The sequence below is a fragment of the Anolis carolinensis genome, chromosome 2 (assembly GCF_035594765.1).
Source record: "Anolis carolinensis isolate JA03-04 chromosome 2, rAnoCar3.1.pri, whole genome shotgun sequence".
In the NCBI taxonomy this organism is placed as follows: domain Eukaryota; kingdom Metazoa; phylum Chordata; class Lepidosauria; order Squamata; family Dactyloidae; genus Anolis; species Anolis carolinensis.
The window spans coordinates 251,614,171-251,635,335 of NC_085842.1; the positions used below are offsets into that span (position 1 = coordinate 251,614,171).

The following is a 21,165-nucleotide window of genomic DNA, read 5'->3' on the forward strand; positions in this document are numbered from 1 at the left end:
AAAAGTGAAACTCATGAAAGTGGGGAGGCGGTAAACAATTGTATTTTGTTTTATAGGAAGCACAGGATGACACCCTTCCCAAAATATCCACAAATGTCATTTTGTGTTGATGTGTGTTCAGTGATGTTCAAGGAATACAGCCCTAGGTGTCTCAAAACCCCTATAAGTGCAGTTATATATCTCAGTGTTCACTTACCTTTTTTCTGATGCCATTTTTACTTTATTCATACTGGAAAAGGTTGTTCGTCATGTCAACTTGAAAGGATTAGTTCCTCATATCAACATCTCAGAATATCTGGAGGTGAGAAAATAAAAAGGATGTCTGCATGAAAATATTTTCCTATGGAGTTTTCATGAATTCAACTAAACATTCTTCTTTTAGGAGATCTTATTGGAATACAGTATGTACCCATACTCCAAGAGTAATGTAATATTGGTGGAAGACCTAGGTCAATGCTTAATGGAATGTGAAGTGTGTGCTTAGTTGCATACAATGTAAGTAATCCCACATCTGACAAGATTAAAAGAAACCTCTTCAGAATAAAATGTGTAATTATAATCAAATCAGAATCAGTATACTATGTTTGGAATGGCACAGTGAAGCAGGCACTAAAATACAGTGCTAGAAAAAGTAAAGATACAAGTAATGTGACACATTTGTCCTTATGGCAGCATGAAAAGTTTTGGGGCACTTTAGCTTGTCATTAGAATGATAAAAAAAATTGCAACTCCATAAAAATTGTTAAGAAAAAAAAAGCCTCATTGTATCCATTTTTTTTCTCACAGAAAGTTTCATAACAGCAATCACTCTGGAAAATGCCTAATGAAAGATTTTCCCTTTAAGGACTTTTGTATTAGTGTAATACAATCAAAACAAATTGTCAAAAGTTCTATATATAACAATGTCTTGAATGTATCATCTTATTTTCATCAAATGCTTTGCCAAATTCTAGTGTATGTTTTCAACCAAATAAATCATTTATAATTATTTGGATTTTGTTTTTGTCTAATGGACACACTACTGTCTTCAAAAACTTTGTTAAATAAACACATGAGGTTTATTTTTGCAAGAACAGTATGCTTCTCTTATATAATCACCACTGTGATTTTATCCGTCAAAATATTTACTTATAGAGCTGTGTCTGGAATCCTTCTATTTTGAAAATGATTTTATACTGATGGGTCAAATGCTATCACCAGGGTAGTATCACATACGATGTACACTGTCATTTCACCCAAATAAATGGAGGAGTTTAATATAGTCACGTGTGATACTAGATTTCTTTTGTTACATAGAGAAATAACGGGTCCAAATGATTGATGTGCATTATCATCCTGAGTCGAAGATCACATTCTCAAGATGTCTTTCTCCACTCTTCAAATTTGGACACACGTTCAGCAATAATTAATAAATACTTGCACTATTATAGCCCCAGTGGGCAAGAATTTTCAATTTTCTACATTTTCTATGCAGGAAAATACCATACCTCCACTATACTTCTTGGTTTAGATACTTTGCTTAACTGTATAACTTTCACCTATCAGAAAAACAATGAAACCTTGATTTATCAAGCTTTCCCACCCAAGAAAATGATTTCATCATGCAATTGCCCCATCTCATTAATAGAACATAAGCTGGAGATCTAAACATCATCTTTCACTTGGAATCCTGACATAATAATAATAATAATAATCATCATCATCATCATCATCTTTATTTATATCCCGCCACCATCTCCCCAACGGGGACTCGGGGCGGCTTACATGGGGCCATGCCCAGAACAATACAATATAACAAAATATAAATAAAACAACAAATCATAACGCATTAAACAATACAATAAAAGAAAATATACACTACAATAAACAAAATCAAAAGAACAGTAGAACAATAAAACCAACATATTTTCCCACATCTTCTTTTAACATTTTTCTTTTTTTAAAAATTCATTAAAGAGGAAGGAAAAAATAGAAGCATTTTTATTGTGACACAATTGCAAAACCTTCTTGCACCACTTCATCAGAATTTACATTTGATCACAGTAACAAATATATGATTGGATAGAAAGTACTGCAATTTCTTCTTTATATCAAAATTTCTCTTCCATCTAAAAGGGATGCGCTATTTTTATTTTTTCCACTACCATATTCTTTTCTAACACAGGTTTTAAAGTATACTTTTACTTTTACCAGGTAGCAGCACTATAAATTTACCAGTCTCTCTGTAGTCTTATCGTGTTATAGCAGTGGAATGAGAGATTATCCTAGATAGCCTTTGACAACAGATCCTAGATAGCTTTTTTATCCCACAGTGTCATTGTAATGCTTAAAAACTCAATGCCAAGTCAGCAAGACCAGTGTAAAGCCTTCCCATCAGACATTGTCCTCAATTCTCATACTGCATGGGAACCCATGAAATCAGAGGCCTTTCAACTACACTGCCAAATAGAAACATTTGAACAGAACAACCAGAAGAAAGATACAGCAAAGCACTTCCTACAAAGCCACTGCGTATGTCAAAAGTCAGAAGACTCACCACTCTGGCAGTATAAAGGCCATCAGAAAGCCACATGAACACCATCCCAATGAAATATGACTATTTCTTCCAGCCTTGCAAGGGTGTAGGGAACTGAAACACAGTTCTCTATTTCTAGAAACAGATATGGGGAGAAAGATAACTCAAGTGCAACATGCATGAAGCATACATTTGAAAATTGCAGCTATTTTCCTGGAAACCTTACTCAGAAGGAAACACTATCTTGGGCAAACACTCTCATACTAGGGTGAAGCAAAACCAGCTGTTTTATTATGACCAAATGAAGTATAGTAAGACTCATGCAATGTAATTCAACTAGGGTAAAATATATTTTGTCTAAAACCATTTTGCATAAACTGGAATATTTAAATTCCACTCTGCATTCTTTTCTTTTTTTTGAATTTGGAAAAACAATTCCACAACAAGAAATGAACAAAATTGCCCAATGCAAAGTCATGTCTTCCTGTTTGTTGAAACAAGGGATGGCTTTAGACAAGTGTAGTTCAGACTGATTTGGACAGTTGTTGAAAGGGATGCTAAAGGGTATACCTTTTGCCTTTATCAGCATTTGGAATTTGGGAACATTTCAAGGAGGAATCAAAACGGAAGGTGGGATGACGTTTTCACTTTTTCATCGTTGCTAGTCAAAACTACTTTGCAGCAAAGAATATGGAACATAGGATCCCCACTCAAAACAGACTATGAGAAAGGGAGAAAATAAAAATGGGATATTGCAAATGGGATATTGCAATTCACTATTGCCCCCTCCCTCACTTCAGTTCATGGTATCCTTCTGATGTATCAATTAGTCTTCCATGACATAAAGGACAGCACTTAATACAACTGGATTTTACAAAATTTCTGGTTTCTATAATAATATTCACAATCATTTCAACAATTTCAAAAGTCATTATTTTACAAACAAGCAGGGATTTTTTTATTTACAATGAAAATAGTAAATGGTCCATTGTTTATACTAACCTGGTCATACCACATTATTTTACTATCATTGTCATTAACAAACTGTATGCAAAATTCTATTCATAAAACCATGATGGAGACAGGAGATTGGTTATTCCCGGAGATATATATAGTCTTCAGCAGAGAAAAAATAGCACTAGAAAACAACATTCACCTTTAACAGGTTTTCAACTTTAGAGCACCCCATCTCTTTCTAAACCACTTAGCAACAGTTCTGCTAAAATCATTGCTCGTATTATGGCAATTAATCATCCTTTTCCCCATGCCAGTCTGTATTAAGGGTACTTTGGAAGTGCACTTTAGTACTGTAGAAGTGTTTTCTTCCCTACAAACACTCAGACTTTCAGGTGACACCCTGCTGCAAGTGGCTTGCAGTGAGGGTTGGCATCTTGTTTTTGTTACTGATTTTTTAGTGTAAACATCATTTGTGGGGGAGGGAAGCAATTAAACTATATAGTAACAGGTCTGTAAATTTTGCTCCTTCTAAATGTAGAAAAGCATTATGTCTCTCATCAAAGCCATGTGAGTTTCCGGTTTTCTACAAGGAGACAAATACAGTGTAGCCTGCTTTTAGGAGAAATTGGTAGACTGTGCACATTTCCCACATCCTCGTCCCTCAGCCCAGCCCTGGTTTCTCATATGCCAGAACAGTTGTAACCTGGATGAGCCACAGACAAATGCATAGGAATGTGAAATGCTTACACAACCACTCAAATGTTGGACCCAAAAAGGGGGGGGGGGGATATCCTAGCTACAGTGAATTTTCTGCATGCAGGTGACGATGGGTGCATCACTACACTGTAAAATTAATGCAGTCTGACATGACTTTAACTGCCTTGGCTTCATGCTATGAAATTATGGGAGTTGTAGTTTGACAAGGGAACGCTTTCTCATTGACAGACAAAGCTAAAGGCCTTGTAAAACTACAGTTCCCTGCAGGTGGCTCAACCTGTATTTTGTAATCGGGTCAGTTAAAAATGTTGGCTTAACTCTGGACTGCTTTACACACTAAATTTATTACAGCTATGCAGACAATGCAATTTCTGTTGCCAGTTTTTGGTCTGTTTGTGATTTCTTTATTTTATCAGTTTTAAACTTATTTTATGCAATGCTTTTGACATAAAATAAAATTACAGCTATAGGAAGCCCTTCAGAAGTGCTTATGAGTGGAAAGAATATAAAATAATATTTTAAATAAACACTCAACCTTTAAAAATATATACACACACACAGACTGAGATTACTAACAATACAGCTTGTTTAATAAACCGAAACATGCCTGCATCCTCTGGATAATATATCATGGATTAGTGATACTATTACTAGGCTTATCTATTACTAGGTTTCTTATCTACTCTAGTAGCACACTTGTGAAAAAAAACTTGTCAGATATTAAGAACACAAGAATTCTTGATGGTTCAGATCAAAGGCTTACCTAGCCAGCATCCTGTTCACACAGTGGCTTATCAAAGGATTCATATGGGAAACCCACTAAACACAGGCAGGGGAAAACTTCAGCCCTCCAGGTGTTTGGGACTCCCACAATTCCTAACAATCAGAAGCTGTCTGGGATTTCTGGGAGTTGGAGTCCAAAATACCTGAAGGGCTGAAGTCTGCCCATACCTGCCTACAGCATTCTCCTACTTATGCTTCTCCAGCAAAGGTTGATGCATACAGCCTCTATTACTGATAGTAATATATAGTCATCATGATTCGCAACTACTGATGGTCTAATCCCCCAGTAAGCTGACTACCTTTTAAAAGTCACCCCAGCAATTCTTAAAGTAACAAGTTCGACAGGTTGACCACACACTTTTTTATTTCTTCTGTCTCCCAACATTCAGTTTCAGCACTAAATAAATCATAATATAAGATAAAAGAAGCTTCTTCCTAGCCACTTTCTCCTCCATGCACACCATATATAATGCTATATTCATGTCTCTCCTTACTTCCCTTTTTTCTTAGCTATAATCACAAACATTGCTACCCTTTTTCACAGGATATTGCTCTAGGGCCTTGATTTGATTATGCTGCTTCTGCATTTTTTCCCATCTTTACAGTATTCTTTTTTCAGCTCCGTTGACCAAAAGTGTATGCAGTCTTCCTAGTGGGATGCGATCACACCACAAGATTGGTACAGCAAAGAATACTCAGAGATGTTTTTGTCAGTTCCTTTCCTTTGAAATCCAGCCTACATTACCCATCAAATGCTAATCAGGGCTGATTCTACTTAGCTTCCAAGATTAGATCAGATCTGATGCCTTTAGGGTTTTGGGCCCTTGTGTAAGGGATAGTATGGTATCAACAATTCTGTTTTCAGTTCATTTTCTAACCATGCCTTGGTATGTGCCCATTTTTACAGCAGTAGAACACACTTGGTTACCTTTCTCAAAACTATGATTTCTTTCCTGGGCAGTGACTGTTAGCTGAGATCTGAGCAGCATATATGCAAAGGTTTTTCTTCTTCCTTTGCCTCAATATGCACTAACCATGAAGTCAATTTCATTTGATATTTAAACATCCCTTGTCACATCATGGAGAGATCCCTTCTGAGGCTCTTTGCAATGCTTTAGATCTAAAAAGAGTGTAAGTCAGTGCTCCTTAAAGTACTATTCCATGGACTGGTGCCAGTCTGTGAAGCCACTAGATGCAGGTCTCTTGAGAATTACCAGAACAGAACAACTGAAGGGAAGTGGGTACAAACATGATATTGCTCCTTGACAATCCTTCAGTTTCCCTACATGAGATAGCTTAAGAAATGTGCACTTAAATAACCAAACATGGGCACATTGCTATTCAGCCTAACCTCCACATCATTTATGAAACAAGTTTAAAAAATAATCCCAAATCCATAACTGTCCAAATGGGTGGCTGAGATAGTGACCCCTTTGCTTTGTGATGGGTCAGTGTACACAAACTTTGTTACATCTCCCAAGATATTTAATTATGTACATATATGCAAATACAGGAATTCCAAAATCTAAAACACATTTTGTCCCAAGCAATTCAAATAAGAGATGTTCAACCTGTAACTGCATGATAACAAATGTCAGCATCTTGATATTCATCCTAATCTCCAGGTCATTTATGAAAAAAAGGTTTACAAGCACCAGGTTCAACCCTAAATAAACATGGAGCCTTTGAAAAATGTAATTAAGCTCCCTGGAAAAAGATGTTGAGGGGAGGAGAATAGTAGGCAATAGCCAAGAGATGGATAAAGTGATGTGTTTTTAAAAACTGCTGAAAAACATATGAGAAAGCACCTTTTAGAATTTTTAAATTATTAATTTTAAGTTACGTAATGGATGTTTTAATATGCACTGGTTGTACATGTCTTATTAAACTGGTATCTTAACTAGGTTATGTGCTATGAGCTTTTAATTCAAGCATGGGCAAACGTTTTTGCCTTGGGACCAGACTGTGGGCCCAGCTGGGAGGGCAGGGCCAGGAGGGAGGAGAGCCAGAACATGCTAGGTGGGGGGGGGGGGGGGGGGGAGAGGATGGGGCCTGGAGAGAGCAGGGTAGGGCCCGGGTCATCCTCAGTTTGTTCTCCCTGAATAAGGACGGGGCTGCTTGTCCAATCCTTATGCTGGGAGGAAGGCAAGACATGCAGCAACTGTCCTGGTCCTCCTTCTCATCTTCCTCCCCCAATACTTGGGCTGCCCTCTTGGCATTATGCTGGGTGGAGAGCAGGACAAGCAGCGACTGAGTGTGCTCCAGAAGGCTCTCAGCCTCCCTGTACCTTCCTCAAACCATCCTCCCGGCATAAGGATGGGGTAGCTCAACACCGTCCTTATGCTGAGAGGAGGGTGAGACATGGTGTCTAAGAGCGTTCCAGAGGGCTCTCCGCTGCTACGTGCCTTCCTCACCCATCGTTTTGGCATAAGGACACAGCGGGCCACTGTGTCCTTATGCCAAGAGGACAGGGAAAATTATGAGGGCTTGAGATAAGCGCCCAGGGGGCCGCATCCGGCCCCTGGGCCTTAGTTTGCCCATGCCAGTTTAAACTGATTGTTCATGTTGAATTTGAATATGTTGCTGTTCCCCACCTTGATCCAGTGAGGTGGGTAAAAATAATTAGGCAATAAATAAAGATAATAATAATAACAATAATAATAGTAATAGGTGAAAAAGAAGGAGAAAGCAGAAAAGAAAGAGAAGTATCAGAAAGAAATAACATATCATTATTATTATTTACTGCTGCCGCTTTTCTATTTTCTGCTTTCTTTTTTCTCACCTTTTCTTTGTTTTATATATGGCAAGACGGGCCAAAAGTAACTAAGGCATCTAATGTTTTAATAACTTTTTTTTTGGGCGGGGGGAATAGATTTTATAGGCAATGCAACGTAATTTCCTATATAAATACCGTATTTTTTTTTCATGACAGGAGCAACTTGAGAAACTGCAAGTCACTTCTGGTGTGAGAGAATTGGCCGTATGCAAAAGTGTTGCCCAGAGAACACCCGGATGTTTTATCATCCTGTGAGAGGCTTCTCTCGTGTCGTTGTATGGGAAGCTGGATATGACAACCTTTCGGTCAGCAGTCCTTCCGGCACAAGGGTTTAACCCATTGCACCACCGGGGGCTCTATAATATAATGTGTAATGCTGTGGTATTGTAAACTGTAAACAAAAATAAAATACAGGAGTTATTATATATTGTGAAACCCTCTTTGTGGCTTCTGGCCCACCCTGTACATTTTAATGTATTTGAGAATCTGAAACAGATTTTCTGCAATACATATACTGTATGTATATCTATCTATACACATAATAATAGTGAAAAATATGTATGTGTGTATGTGGAGGAGGTGTCCACTTAGACAGCCTCCAGCCTCCACAAACAGCTATAGTTCCCACTGAGCAAGAGACATCAATGGCCCTTCCTCTACTGATATGTAGGTTATAGTGAGCGCCATGAACATGTGGCCCAAACCCTGCCAGTGTCCTCCACAAACACCATTCTGCCCCCCACCCAAGTGAAGGTTTTCATGCAGGGAGAATTTTATCCTAGATGTTCTAGTTTTCCTCCAGAATTGACATCCCAGGGTTACTTAATTTGCATGACCCCCACCCACTGCCTCTACCTTAACCCTTTTCTACCCTTTCCTATGGCACACAGTTAACAGACAAATTGATCAGCATCTGAACAAAAGGTTTGGGGAAAATTCACCATGATTTACAAAAGTTGTACTTGACCTACATCCAGAGCACTGTTAACCCAACCAAAGACAGATCGGGACCAAATTTGCCAAGGATAATGGTACTTGCAGTACCTTCACTGATACTGTGACCCCCACCGACAATGGACTGGGACCAAACTTGGCACAAAGAAGCCCCATGATCAACTGAACATACTGCAGGAGTTTAGGTGAATGGACCTTGGTTTTGGGAGTTGTAGTTCACCTGCTTCCAGAAAGCACTGAACCCCAGCTGATGTCAGATCTGGAACAAACTTGGCACACAGACACAACATGGCCAACTGTGCATACAGGCAGGAGTTGGGAGTGATTGCCCTGGGTGGGAGTTGTAGTTCACTCTAATCCTGAGAGCCTTGAACCCAGCAAACAACAGATCTGGACCAAACTTGGCACACACACCCAACATGGCCAACTGTGAGAACTGGCAGGTGACTGCCCTGGGAAACTGGGAGTTGTAGTTCACCTTTATCCAGACAACACTGAACCCAGCCAGATCTGGACAAAACTTCAGTGATATTACTAAACATCCCAAAACAAACAATGCCTTCTTCTATAAACCCTGGCAGGAAGAAGAGAAGAGTAGAGGCAGCAGCAAAACCTCCTTTGTGACATGTGGCCCAACCTGTATATACTTTTTAACGTATTTGAAATGTGTTTGATTGAGGGAGAGCAGCATTCCAAATACTGTACATTAAAAAGTACATACAATATATATATTGTATGTGTATATATATATATATATATATATATATATATATACACACACACACACACACACACACATAGGGAGTCCCCGGTGGCGCAATGGGTTAAATCACTGAGCTGTTGAATTTGCTGACCGAAAAGTTGGCAGGTTCGAATCCTGGGAGCGAGGTGAGCGCCCGCTATTAGCCCCAGCTTCTGACAACCTAGCAGTTCGAAAGCATGCAAATGTGAGTAGATCAATAGGTACCGCTCCTGCGGGAAGGTAAGGGCGCTCCATGCAGTCATGCCAGCCCATAACCTTGGAGGTGTCTACAGACAACGCTGGCTCTCTGGCTTAGAAATGGAGATGAGCACCTACCTCCAGAGCCTGACAGGACTAGAACTTTACCTTGTGTGTGTGTATATATATATATATATTTATGTGTGTGTGTGTGTTTCCCACAGTTTCTTCTTTTTAATATGTATTTGTGTGTGTATGTGTGTGTGTGTATATATATATATATATACACACACACACACACACACACACACATATAATTACATACATATTAAAAAGAAGAAGCTGTGGGAAACACCAGCCAGCCCCAGGCTCCTTCCCTCCCTCCTTCCTTCTCCTACACTCCTGAGGACTCTTCCCCGCCCCTCCGACAGATAATGGCTCATTAAAGGGGAGGTCTCCCCCGCCGCTCCCCTCGGCTGCCAGTCACCTTCTTGGGTCGCAGGCGGTGGTCTCCTTTAAGCCTCGGCCTCCGGGCACCTTCAGCTCAGCCGCAGCCGCCGACGGAAGGCGAGGCAGGTGGAAAGCGGCGGCAGCAACAGCAATGGAGACGCCTCCGCTGCTGCCGTGAGGAGGGGGAGAGGGCGGTGGCGATGGCGGCGGAGGCGATCCGTGGCGCTCCGCAGAAGCAGCCTAGGCTGAGGCGGCGGCAGCAGAAACCTGTCCGCATCCTGGGGACGTCACTCCGCTCCCCTACCCCCTCCTATGCGCACGCGCACCCGCCGCCGGCCCCGCGCTCGCGCTCCTTCCTTCCCTCCCTCCCTGAGGCGGACGGTTAAACGCCTTTCTAGGGAGACGCGCGCGACTCTTCTTAAATTCCCTCGCGCCGCCGCGTCACTTAGAAAAGGGGAGGGAGGGGGGAGCGAGAGGGATAAACAGGCTCCGGCTACAGACACCTGTGGCCGCAGCACCTTGGAAACCTATGAGGGGAAAAAGACCCCCAAGGCGGGATTTGCAGTTTTGTGAGGCACCCGCACTCATTGGCAGAGAGAAGGCCAAAACCACAGCTACCATGATTCCATAATATACTATTTAGCTATGGCTGTGAAAGTGCTGCCATTAATTCCACAGCATAGACGTGTCCCAAAGTTGCCTTCTGGTGTCAAGGCCTGCACAGGTTGAACCCTCCCTAGCCTGGAAGTCTGAAATATTCCACCATTCTAAATTATCCACATGGCTGGCAGGTGTGGATGTACTTAACAATGTAGAATTAATTAAATGTACAATGTAGAACAGGCCTGGGCAAACTTGAGCACTCCAGGTGTTTTGGACTTCAACTCCCACAATTCCGAACAGCCGTAGGTTGTTGAAGGCTTTCATGGCCGGAATCACTTGGTTGCTGTGAATTTCCAGCCTCTATGGCGCAATTAAATGCACAATTCCAGAGGTTAGCCAGAAGAGACATGGAACTATTTTTAAACAAACAATGCACGGAAGTGGAAGAATAGGAAAGATGAGACCTCTTCCAGAAAATCAGAAACATTGGAGGTAAATTTCAGGCAAAACTGGGCATGATCAAAAACAAAGATGGCAAGGACCTAACAAGCTGAAGAGATCAAGAAAAGGTGGCGAGAATAGGCAGCAGGAGATGACGGGATCCCAGCTGCCATATGCCAGCAAATATGGGGAACACAAGAATGGCCATCAGATTGGAAAAAAACAATTTATATCCCTATACCAAAAAAGGGAAACGCTAAAGAATGCTCAAACTTTCGTACAGTGGCACTTATTTCACATGCCAGTAAGGTAACACTCAAGATCCTGCAAGGAAGACTCCAGCAATACATGGAGCGAGAGTTGCCAGATGTACAAGCGGGGTTCAGAAAAGGCAGAGGAACGAGAGACTAAATTGCCAATATCTGCTGGATAATGGAGGAAGCCAGGGAGTTTCAGAAAAACATCTATTTCTGCTTTATTGACTATTCGAAACCCTTTGACTGTGTGGATTATAATAAATTGTGGCAAGTTCTTGGTGGTATGGGGATATGAAGTTACCTTGTCTGTCTCCTGAGAAATCTGCATAACAACCAAGTAGCCACAGTAAGAATAGACCACGGAACAACAGATTGGTTCAAGATTGGGAAAGAAGTATGGCAGGACTGTATACTTTCACCCTACCTATTTAACTTGTATGCAGAACATGTCATGTAACCTGTGGGGCTTGACGAATCCAAGGCTGGAGTTACAATTGCTGGAAGAAACATTAACAACCTTATATATGCAGATGATTACCACTCTGATGGCTGAAAGTGAGGAGGAGCTGAGGAGCCTTATCACCAAGGTGAAAAAAGTGCAAAAGCTGGGTTGCAGTTAAATATCAAGAAAACCAAGATTATGGCAACCAGATTGATTGATAACTGGCAAATAGAGGGAGAAAACGTGGAGGCAGTGACAGACTTTATATTTCTATGCACGAAAATTACTGCAGATGCAGACTGCAGCCAGGAAATCAGAAGATTTTTACTTCTTGGGAGGAGAGCAATAGCCAACCTCAATAAAATAGTGAAGAGCAGAGACATCACACTGGCAACGAAGGTCCCCATAGTTAAAGCAATGGTATTTGCTGTAGTAACCTATGGATGTGAGAGCTGGACCATAAGGAAGGCTGAGCAAAGGAAGATAGATGCTTTTGAACTGTGGTGTTGGAGGAAAATCCTGAGAGGGCCTTGGACTGCAAGAAGATCCAACCAGTCCATACTCCAGGAAATAATGCCCAGCTGCTCACTGGAGGGAAAGATATTAGAGGCAAAGATGAAGTACTTTGGCCACATAATGAGAAGACAGGAAAGCTTGGGAAAGATCATGATGCTGGGGGAAATGGAAGGAAAAAAGAAGAGGGGCTGACCAAGGGCAAGATGGATGGATATTATCCTTGAAGTGACTGGCTTGACCTTGAAGGAACTGGGGGCGGCGACGGCCAACAGGAAGCCATGGCGTGGGCTGGTCCATGAGGTCATGAAGAGTCGAAAGCGACTGAACAAATAAACAACAACACGGCCATTTTCCAGAAGCATTCTCTCCTGACATTTCGCCCACATCTATGGCAGGCATCCTCAGAGGTTTTGAGGTCTGTTGGAAACTAGGCAAGTGGGGTTTATATATTTGGGCCAGCTAATCACCTCCCAACCAAGGATTCCCCCAGGCAGGAAGCAGCCAAGTTTTGAAGCCGCATGGCCATTCAGTGCTAATATGTAAGCTGCCCATTTGGGGAGATGGTGGCAGGGTATAAAAATAAAATTATTATTCTTGTAATTAATCAGGGTGATCAATTACAACATTCACACTTGCCTCCAATATACAAATAGTTCTTTCTCCCACCCTGGACATTCCACTGATATTTAAACCCTACTTGCCTAGTTTCCAACAAACATCACCACCTCTGAGGATGCCTTCCATAGATGTGGGCGAAACGTCAGGAGAGAATGTTTCTGGAGCATGGCCACACAGCACAGAAAACTCATAGCAACCCAGCCGCTAGGCTGTTAGGGATTGTGGGAGTTGAAGTCCAAAATATCCGAAGGGCCAGAGTTTGCCCAGGTCTGCTGTAGAATTAATGCAGATTGATACCCACTTTAACTGCTATAGTTAAATAGTATAATACTAATAATATAATCTATGGTATATCAGCGGCTGAGAACAGATGAGAAACTCCCTCCTGGGCACACAGAAGACTGGGAGATTTGGAAGGCGCTGAACAGACTGCTCTTGGCACCACAAGATGCAGAGCCAGTCTTAACAAATGCGGCTATAAAGTGGAGCCCACGATATGAGAGTGTGGAGAAGAGCAAACCACAGACTACCTACTACAATGCAGCCTGAGCCCTACCACATGCACAATATAGGACCTTCTTACAGCAACACCAGAGGTACTTCAAGTGGCCAGCTTCTGGTGAAAGGAAATTTAGCATAATGCCAAGTTTTTAACTTTGTGGTTTCTTTAATACTGTATTCTCAATTTGCTTCTGACACGATAAATAAAGTACACGCCTTAGTCACATCCAGACTACATTACTGTTAATACGCTTTACATGGGGCTGCCCCAGAAGAGCATTCGGAAATTTCAAGTGCTACAAAGCTAAGTGGCTAGACCGCTTACAGGGGCAGGATATAGGGAAAGAACTACTCCAATCCTGAAGCAGCTACACTGGCTTCCAGTTTGTTTCCAGGTGCAATTCAGGATGCTGGCTTTAGCCTATAAAACCCTAAACAGTTTGGGTCCAGCCTACTTAATTGACCACATTTCCTCCTATGAGCCCACACAAGTCCTGAGATCATCAGGAGAGACCCTTCTCTCGGTCCTACCACCATCACAAGTGCAACTGGTGGGAATGAGAGAGTTGGCCTTTTTGCTAGTGGCCCCACAGCTCTGGAACTCCCTTCCTAGAGAGGTGTGATTGGTCCACTCCTTGTTGGCCTTTCATTCACAAATTAAAGCCTTGTGGAACCAGGCCTTTCCTGATGACTTATAATAGGCAATGACCAGATAGTTACTGGTAATATGCATCTCAGAATGTTATTCGAACTTGGCAATGCTGTTACATGGCCTAATGAAGATGGAGTTTCTAGGATTTTAGTACAACTGTTTTATAGATAACCCCAGTGGAAATTTAATGGTATATATTGTAAGTTATTAATTTGTTATTTATGGTTTACTAGCTGTGCCCAGCCACGCGTTCTGTGGTGTTGTCTGGTAGTGTTGGTGAGAACTTGTTGAGGCTGGATGGCCATCTGTCAGGAGTGCTTGGATTGTGTCATCCTGCATGGTAGAAGGAAGTTGATCTGGATGATCACTCCAAACCTTAGGACTGTATGATGATGTTGTTGTTATTATTATTATTATTATTAATAGTAGTAGTAGTAGTATTGAGAGGCTGGGTGGCCATCTGTTGGAAGTGCTTGGATTGTGTCCTGCATGGCAGAATTGGGTTGGACTGTATGGCCTTTAGGGGTGTCTCCTAACTGTCTGATGCTATGATTTGATGTGTATTATTATTGTGCAGATATTGGATGGGCATCTGTCAGGAGTGGTTGGATTGTGCATGGTAGAAGGAAGTTGAACTGGATGACCCTTAGGGGTATCTGCTAACCTTAGGATTGTATTATTATTATTATTATTATTATTATTATTATTATTATTATTATTATTATTATTATTATTATTATTGAGAGGCTGGGCGGGCTGAGTAGGTTGCTAGGAGACCAAGTGGGCAGAGCTTAGCCTTCTAACTGGCAGCAATTGGATAAAAACAATTATTCCTCTCCCTCTAATTAGGACTTTATTTTTCTTTTCTTTTTGTTGTATGAACGTAGAGGCATGGATGAGGAGTTGTGCTGCCAAGTTTAGTGTTTCTGGGGTGTGTAGTTTTGTTGTTTTGTCCTAGGCCGAAATTTCATTACCCTTTTATATATATAGATGTAAGAGCAATTGGTGTATTTGGTTTATTATGTTTTTATTGTACTTGTATGAATTTGTATGTTATGTAATTTCTGTTGCTTTTAACTACTGTATGCCACTTTGAGTCCCACCCATGGGAAAAAAGCAGGATATAAATAAACAAACAAATAAATAAATAATAGTATAATCTATAGTATAATCAAGTAGCAACAGTGAGAACAGCAGACTGGTTCAAGATTGGGAAAGGAGTACGGCAGGGTTGTATACTCTCACCCTACCTATACAACTTGTATGCAGTCAAAGGTTCACTGAAACACACAAGCTTCACCATGACAAGGTGACAATCCAGTGAGGGATAAACTTGTGGTGTGGTCCTATCCAGTAACTACGTACCTGCTTTGTATTGGAAACAACACTGTAACCTCCTATTAGGGCATCTGCCTCCAAAAATAGCCCTAGCAGCTCAGGTAACGTAACAACAACAAAGAGTATATTCTTGGGAAAATCTAAATCCACGACCACACCATACACAGAACAAGGGATAGCAGACTTAATGAAGCTTATTATGAAAGAGAAAATTGCATTCCATAGAAGAGAGATAGATGTTTGTGTATAAAGTCTTGTTAGAGGGTTAGGATTAACCTAGCACAACTAATCACATGTTCTTCATTCCCTTCCCTACTTTCCCTTGCCTCCTATGATGCCATTACTACTATTATGTTTATTTAAACACTGGTTTTATCTCTTGATCGAGACCCAAAGCGGCTCACAGTATTGACAATGCAATTTAAATCTTACAAAATAATTAAAATAGAAGTGAACATGCCAATATCAAAACAAGCCAATTAAAATCACATTAAACATGTAAAACTTAAAATAATTAAAACACCACTGGCTCATTACTAAAATCTTTCTGCTTTAAAAGCTGAATAAAAAGGTTTGTGTAGTATGTGTGTACATGCACCTGTGATTTTAGTATCATGTCTACATATGTGTGTGAACAGCTGCAAATAAGTTTGTGTTACAGAATTATGTGGTTACAGACTCCAGTTAGGATTGTATATGTGGGGTGCTTGGGAAGAGCATATATGGAGGGTATGAGTAGGTTGATGATGGTAACCAATATGTCCCTGCCAGACCAAACATCAGTCTTTAAGAACATAAATAAAAATGACCAAGAGCTTCTGGCTTTTATCATCTTTATTCCACAGATAAACAGATACATTCTATCATACAATATTTATAAGTGGCATATTAACTCGGAAAGCAAACCCGTAGTGTTCTCATTTGTGTAAAGCACAGAACTGAATTAAAATTTTAAAATGTTTCATAATGTTTTTGAACACATTTTCTGAAAACAATTTCAAGTGCATTAAGAGAATATATTTCACATATTCCCCGGTTGTAGTTTAAATTAAGTTTTAAGGAATGGAACATATTTCAGAGATACTGTACTAATATTCATTTATGAGTTAAAATACAACCCATTAGGGAGGGAAATGGACGAGATTACTCTTTGACAAGGGTATTTCCCCTTGTTGAAATTTATTTTGTTAGTTTTGGCTCAGCTCTAATCTATTGAGATCATTTTAAATTCTGATACTGTCCTCTGGAGTATCAGCTATCCTTTTCAAGTTGATGTCACCTGAAAATTTTATAGACATGTCTTCTATTCCGTTGTCCAAGTTATTGATAATGATGTTGAATAGAACTCGGCCCAGGACAGTTTCCTGCGTCACCCCACTGGTCACATCTCTCCAGGATGAGGAGGAGCCATTGGTCAGCACGTTTTGGCTTTAGACCATTATAGTTGTGACCATCAACAATTACTGTTTCTCGGTCCATTTAATTAATGAATAGTAATGAGGAAGTAATTCTCAACTAGTAAAACAGGTTCTTACAACTGCCTATTTTATGCATTGCAGGAACACTGAGGACTTTTGGGGGTGTAATCATTCCTTGATTTAGTTTACTTTGGAACAAAGTTTCTGAGGCCTTACTGGAGTTTTTAATATGACTAATATACAGGCTAAGCACAAATGGAAATACAACTTTAAAAGAGATCCCAAATCTTCTTGTTGCCCCTTCAAATTTTTGGAGAGCAGCAGCACTCTGAAAGGCTTCTCGAGTTTTCTGTCCTTCTTTTCTTTGAAAATCGAAATATTTGCAGTTAAGTTTCTAACTTCTATTATTCTATGATAAAGAGGTGTCCCATTCAGATATTTACCAGCCAGTAGCAATGACACTCATTGCAATCCATCTACTAATCTGTCTGTTCTGTTACAGAGATCTGCCAGGCTAAAGTTGTTCATTGGTTTTGACAATTTTTGCATCCCACATATTAATAGAAGGTTCCTGTGACATCATTCAGCCCAATTCTTTAAATTTGCAGTTTTATGAGAAACCATTACTGGCAGAAATGAAAGGCATCCTTTCATTTTACTTAAACTTTGGTGGTATCAACTAATATGTTCAACAAATTCAGTTGGCCTTCTACTTATTATCATTTCACCAGAATTTAATAAAAATGCATCACCACTGACAGATGACAAACTGAAAACAGTGCACTTGGACACATGCATACATGAAGTATTTACATCAGAGGTGGGAATGTTGTCTAGAGTTGATGGGAGCTACAGTCTAATGCTTCTACTAGAGGGCCACACAATTCTGACTCAGTCTACATAAACAGAGCAAATGAAATGAGAGTTAACATCTAACGCAGGCATGGGTAAACTTGGGCCCTCCAGGTCCTTTAAACTTCAACTTCCACAATTCCTAACAGCCTGATATAATAGAATTTTCAGGGTACTTAGGTTTAGATGCAGTTATCCATCTGCTGTATCATAGCCTTCATTTTGGTAAAGCTACCAAGAAATACTTATTCTAAAAACTGTGTTCCATAAGTCTACAAATTTGATGGTTGCAAAAACCTTTTAAAATGTATGCTGATTTTATGGAAACCCGGCATTTTGAACCGAAAATAACCTCAGTTTTGCTATGTTGTGGTGAGCTCCCGTTATTAGGCCCAGCTTCTGCCAACCTAGCAGTTCGAAAACATGCAATTGTGAGTAGATCAATAGGTACCACTCCGGCAGGAAGGTAACGGCACTCCATGCAATCATGCTGGCCACATGACCTTGGAGGTGTCTATGGACAATGCCGGCTCTTCAGCTTAGAAATGGAGATGAGCACCAACCCCCAGAGTCGGACACGACTATACTTAATGTCAGGGGAAACCTTTACCTTGCTGTCATAAGATGCGACTGAATTGAAATAGTAACAAAATTTGTGAAAGAACTGTGTGTGGTATGATATTTTATTGTGCTACATCTAAAAATACATTTTAAAAGGCTACAATATTGAAAAACCTTTTTAAATCACATGCTTGCGATTAGAAGGAAAGGAACACACATAAATCAGCATATTGTAAACCAAAATTTATGGACCTTCTTCCCAGTCTTTATGATAGTTTCTTGTCACTACTTTGACTACAAGAAGTGTCTTACATTGTGATGCTGGAAGTCTTCACCCCTATAAAACCCCTATAAGGAATTTCTTGGGGGGGGGGGGTAGTTTCTGTAGTCATTTCCTAGGTCCTCCATGCACTTCCATTTTATACAATCTCTGGATGTCACCAGGGAGTTGTGTTGGAGGACCTAGACAATTTCTACAGAGGATATCTCTTTGGGAATCTCTAGTCTCCACCACATTTTTAAGTGAGAAAATTCAATGGTGTTTGACCATTACCACAGTTTCACATAACCATGATTCAGCTGTGAACATATCCTCTGTGGATACAGGGGTTTTAATGTATTTATGTACTCAGGAGAAACCTCCACGCAGTTCAATTGAACTTCTTTATTAGTAGCCTTTATATCTGACTCTAGCTCAATATACATTTCTACAAAATTTATACAGTGTATTTCTTATTTCATTGTATTTAATAAGTTTTTAACTTTTTTCTTTTCTTAGGCTAATTTTTTTTTCAATCCCTGCTTTCTTTGGGTTGAGCGCATTTAGTTGGAAAACATCTCCTTATTTCAATCTGGTTTCCAGATTGGTTTCAAAATAGCTTTAGGACAGTAATGATGAAGAGTATGACAGTCTCCGTTCTCTTGGACGTCCTTCCCCCCATCTCAAAGAGAGTGCAATCCTATCTATAATGGGAAGAACATCAATTCCCGAGACAGAAGAACTATGTACCCAGGCTGCTTCAATCTCGCCAGGAGTCAATTTCAATGTATTAGTGCTCACCCAGCTCATTACCATATCCAGTCCCTGATTCAGCAGCTTAGCAGCTCATCCAGCTCATATGACAAAGAGAAGTAGAGCTGGGCCTCAATGAGCACACTGATGACACCTTACTCTATAATATAATAATAATAAAACTTTATTTATATACCGCCCTATCTCCTTGAGGGCCTCAAGAGTGGTTTCCAGCATACCAAGAAATATACAGTCAATTTAAAACATACAACAATTAAAACATTATACACATATCCAAGAATAATCATAAAACACATAACCCAAGTTAAAACCTAATGATAGGACTCCATTAATAAAACCAGATATAGTGTCCAGGATTTAACATTGGAGTGGCCAAGTGTAAAGTGCTAAACATGCCAGGAATTTCAATACAGTGTGGGCAGAGATGCATATAATGATAGCGAAGGCATAGCTAGTCTAAGGAGCTTCAAAAATCTGTTTAAATCACCAGGTTTTCAGCTCCTTATGAAACGAAAGTAAGGTGGGGGCTTGCCTAATCTTTCTAGGAAGGGCATTCCAGAGCCGGGAGGCCACCATCGAGAAGGCCCTTGTCCCCACCAACCGTGCCTGAGACAGTGGTGAGAGCAAGAGGAGGGCCTCTCCGGATGATCTTAAAGCACGTGCCGGTTTGTTGGGGGAGATGTGATCACGGAGATAGGTTGGGCCCGAGCCGTACAGAGCTTTATAGGTCATGACCTGCATCTTGAATTGGGACTGGCAGCTTATCGGCAGCCAGTGGAACTGCTTTAGGAGGGGTGTTGTATGCTCCCTGTAGTTGGCTCCAGTTAGAAGCCTGGCTGCCAATCTCTGAACCAGCTGGAGTTTCCGGGCTGTCTTCAAGGGCAGCCCCATGTACAGAGCATTACAGTAATCCAATCTGAATGTAAACAGGGCATGGACCACCGTGGCCAAGTCAGACTTCTCGAGATATAGTTGCAGCTGGCGCACAAGTTTTAATTGTGCAAAAGCCCTCCCGGCCCTCGCCGCCACCTGAGCATCAAGCACTAGCGATGAATTCGGGAGGACCACCAAGCTACGGACCTGTGCCTTCAGGGGGAGTGTTACCCCATCGAGCACAGGTTGACGCCCAATATCCCGAACGGTCCCACAACTGACCTAGAGGACCTCTGTCTTGTCTGGATTAAGCTTCAATTTGTTAGCCCTCATCCAGCCCATCACAGCTGTCAGGCACTGGTATATGGTCTGAGAGGCTTCCTTGGAGTTCGCTGGAAAGGAGTAGTAAAGTTGGGTATCATCTGTGTAGAGATGGCACTGAACCCTAAAACTCTGGATGACCTCGTCCAGCAGTTTCATGTAGATGTTAAAAAGCATGGGGGATAGAATAGAGCCTTGCGGGACTCCACAGGTCAATGGCTAGGGGTTCGAGCAGGCATCCTCCAGCTGGGTATGATCCTCCAGGAAGGAGTGGAGCCACTGCAGAGCAATGCCCCCAAGACCCATTCCTGAGAGCCGTCCCAGAAGGATACCATCATTGATGGTATCAAAAGCCGCTGAGATATCCAGGAGAACCAACAGGGACACACTCTAAATCTCTGGATGACCACATTTAACAGCTTTATATACTGTAGTTGCCAAAAACATAGGGAATAAAATGGAATAAAATGGAGCCTTGCGGGACTCCACAGTTCAATGGCTAGGGGTTCAAGCAGGCATCCTCCAGCTGGGTATGATCCTCCAGGAAGGAGTGGAGCCACTGCAGAGCAATGCCCCCAAGACCCATTCCTGAGAGCCGTCCCAGAAGGATACCATCGTCGATGGTATCAAAAGCCGCTGAGATATCC

The 21,165-nt window shown here is 41.0% G+C and overlaps 1 protein-coding gene across 5 annotated transcripts in view; it reads right to left on the reverse strand.

The window, feature by feature from the left end:
• agtpbp1 (ATP/GTP binding carboxypeptidase 1) overlaps positions 1-21,165 on the reverse strand; it is an 80,507-nt gene that overhangs the window by 51,589 nt on the left and 7,753 nt on the right. The window contains exons 1-3 of one of the 5 annotated variants that reach the window (XM_062972047.1): positions 10,130-10,436; positions 2,537-2,650; positions 197-295 (exon numbers count right to left, since the gene is read on the reverse strand). In XM_062972047.1, coding sequence (XP_062828117.1) covers positions 197-228 — 32 coding nt within the window. In that variant the 5' untranslated portion in view covers positions 229-295; positions 2,537-2,650; positions 10,130-10,436. Of the gene's footprint in view, positions 1-196; positions 296-2,536; positions 2,651-3,085; positions 3,236-10,129; positions 10,437-21,165 lie in introns of those variants that run through there. The other 4 variants (XM_062972049.1, XM_062972048.1, XM_062972052.1 and 1 more) reach the window with 4 other exon arrangements.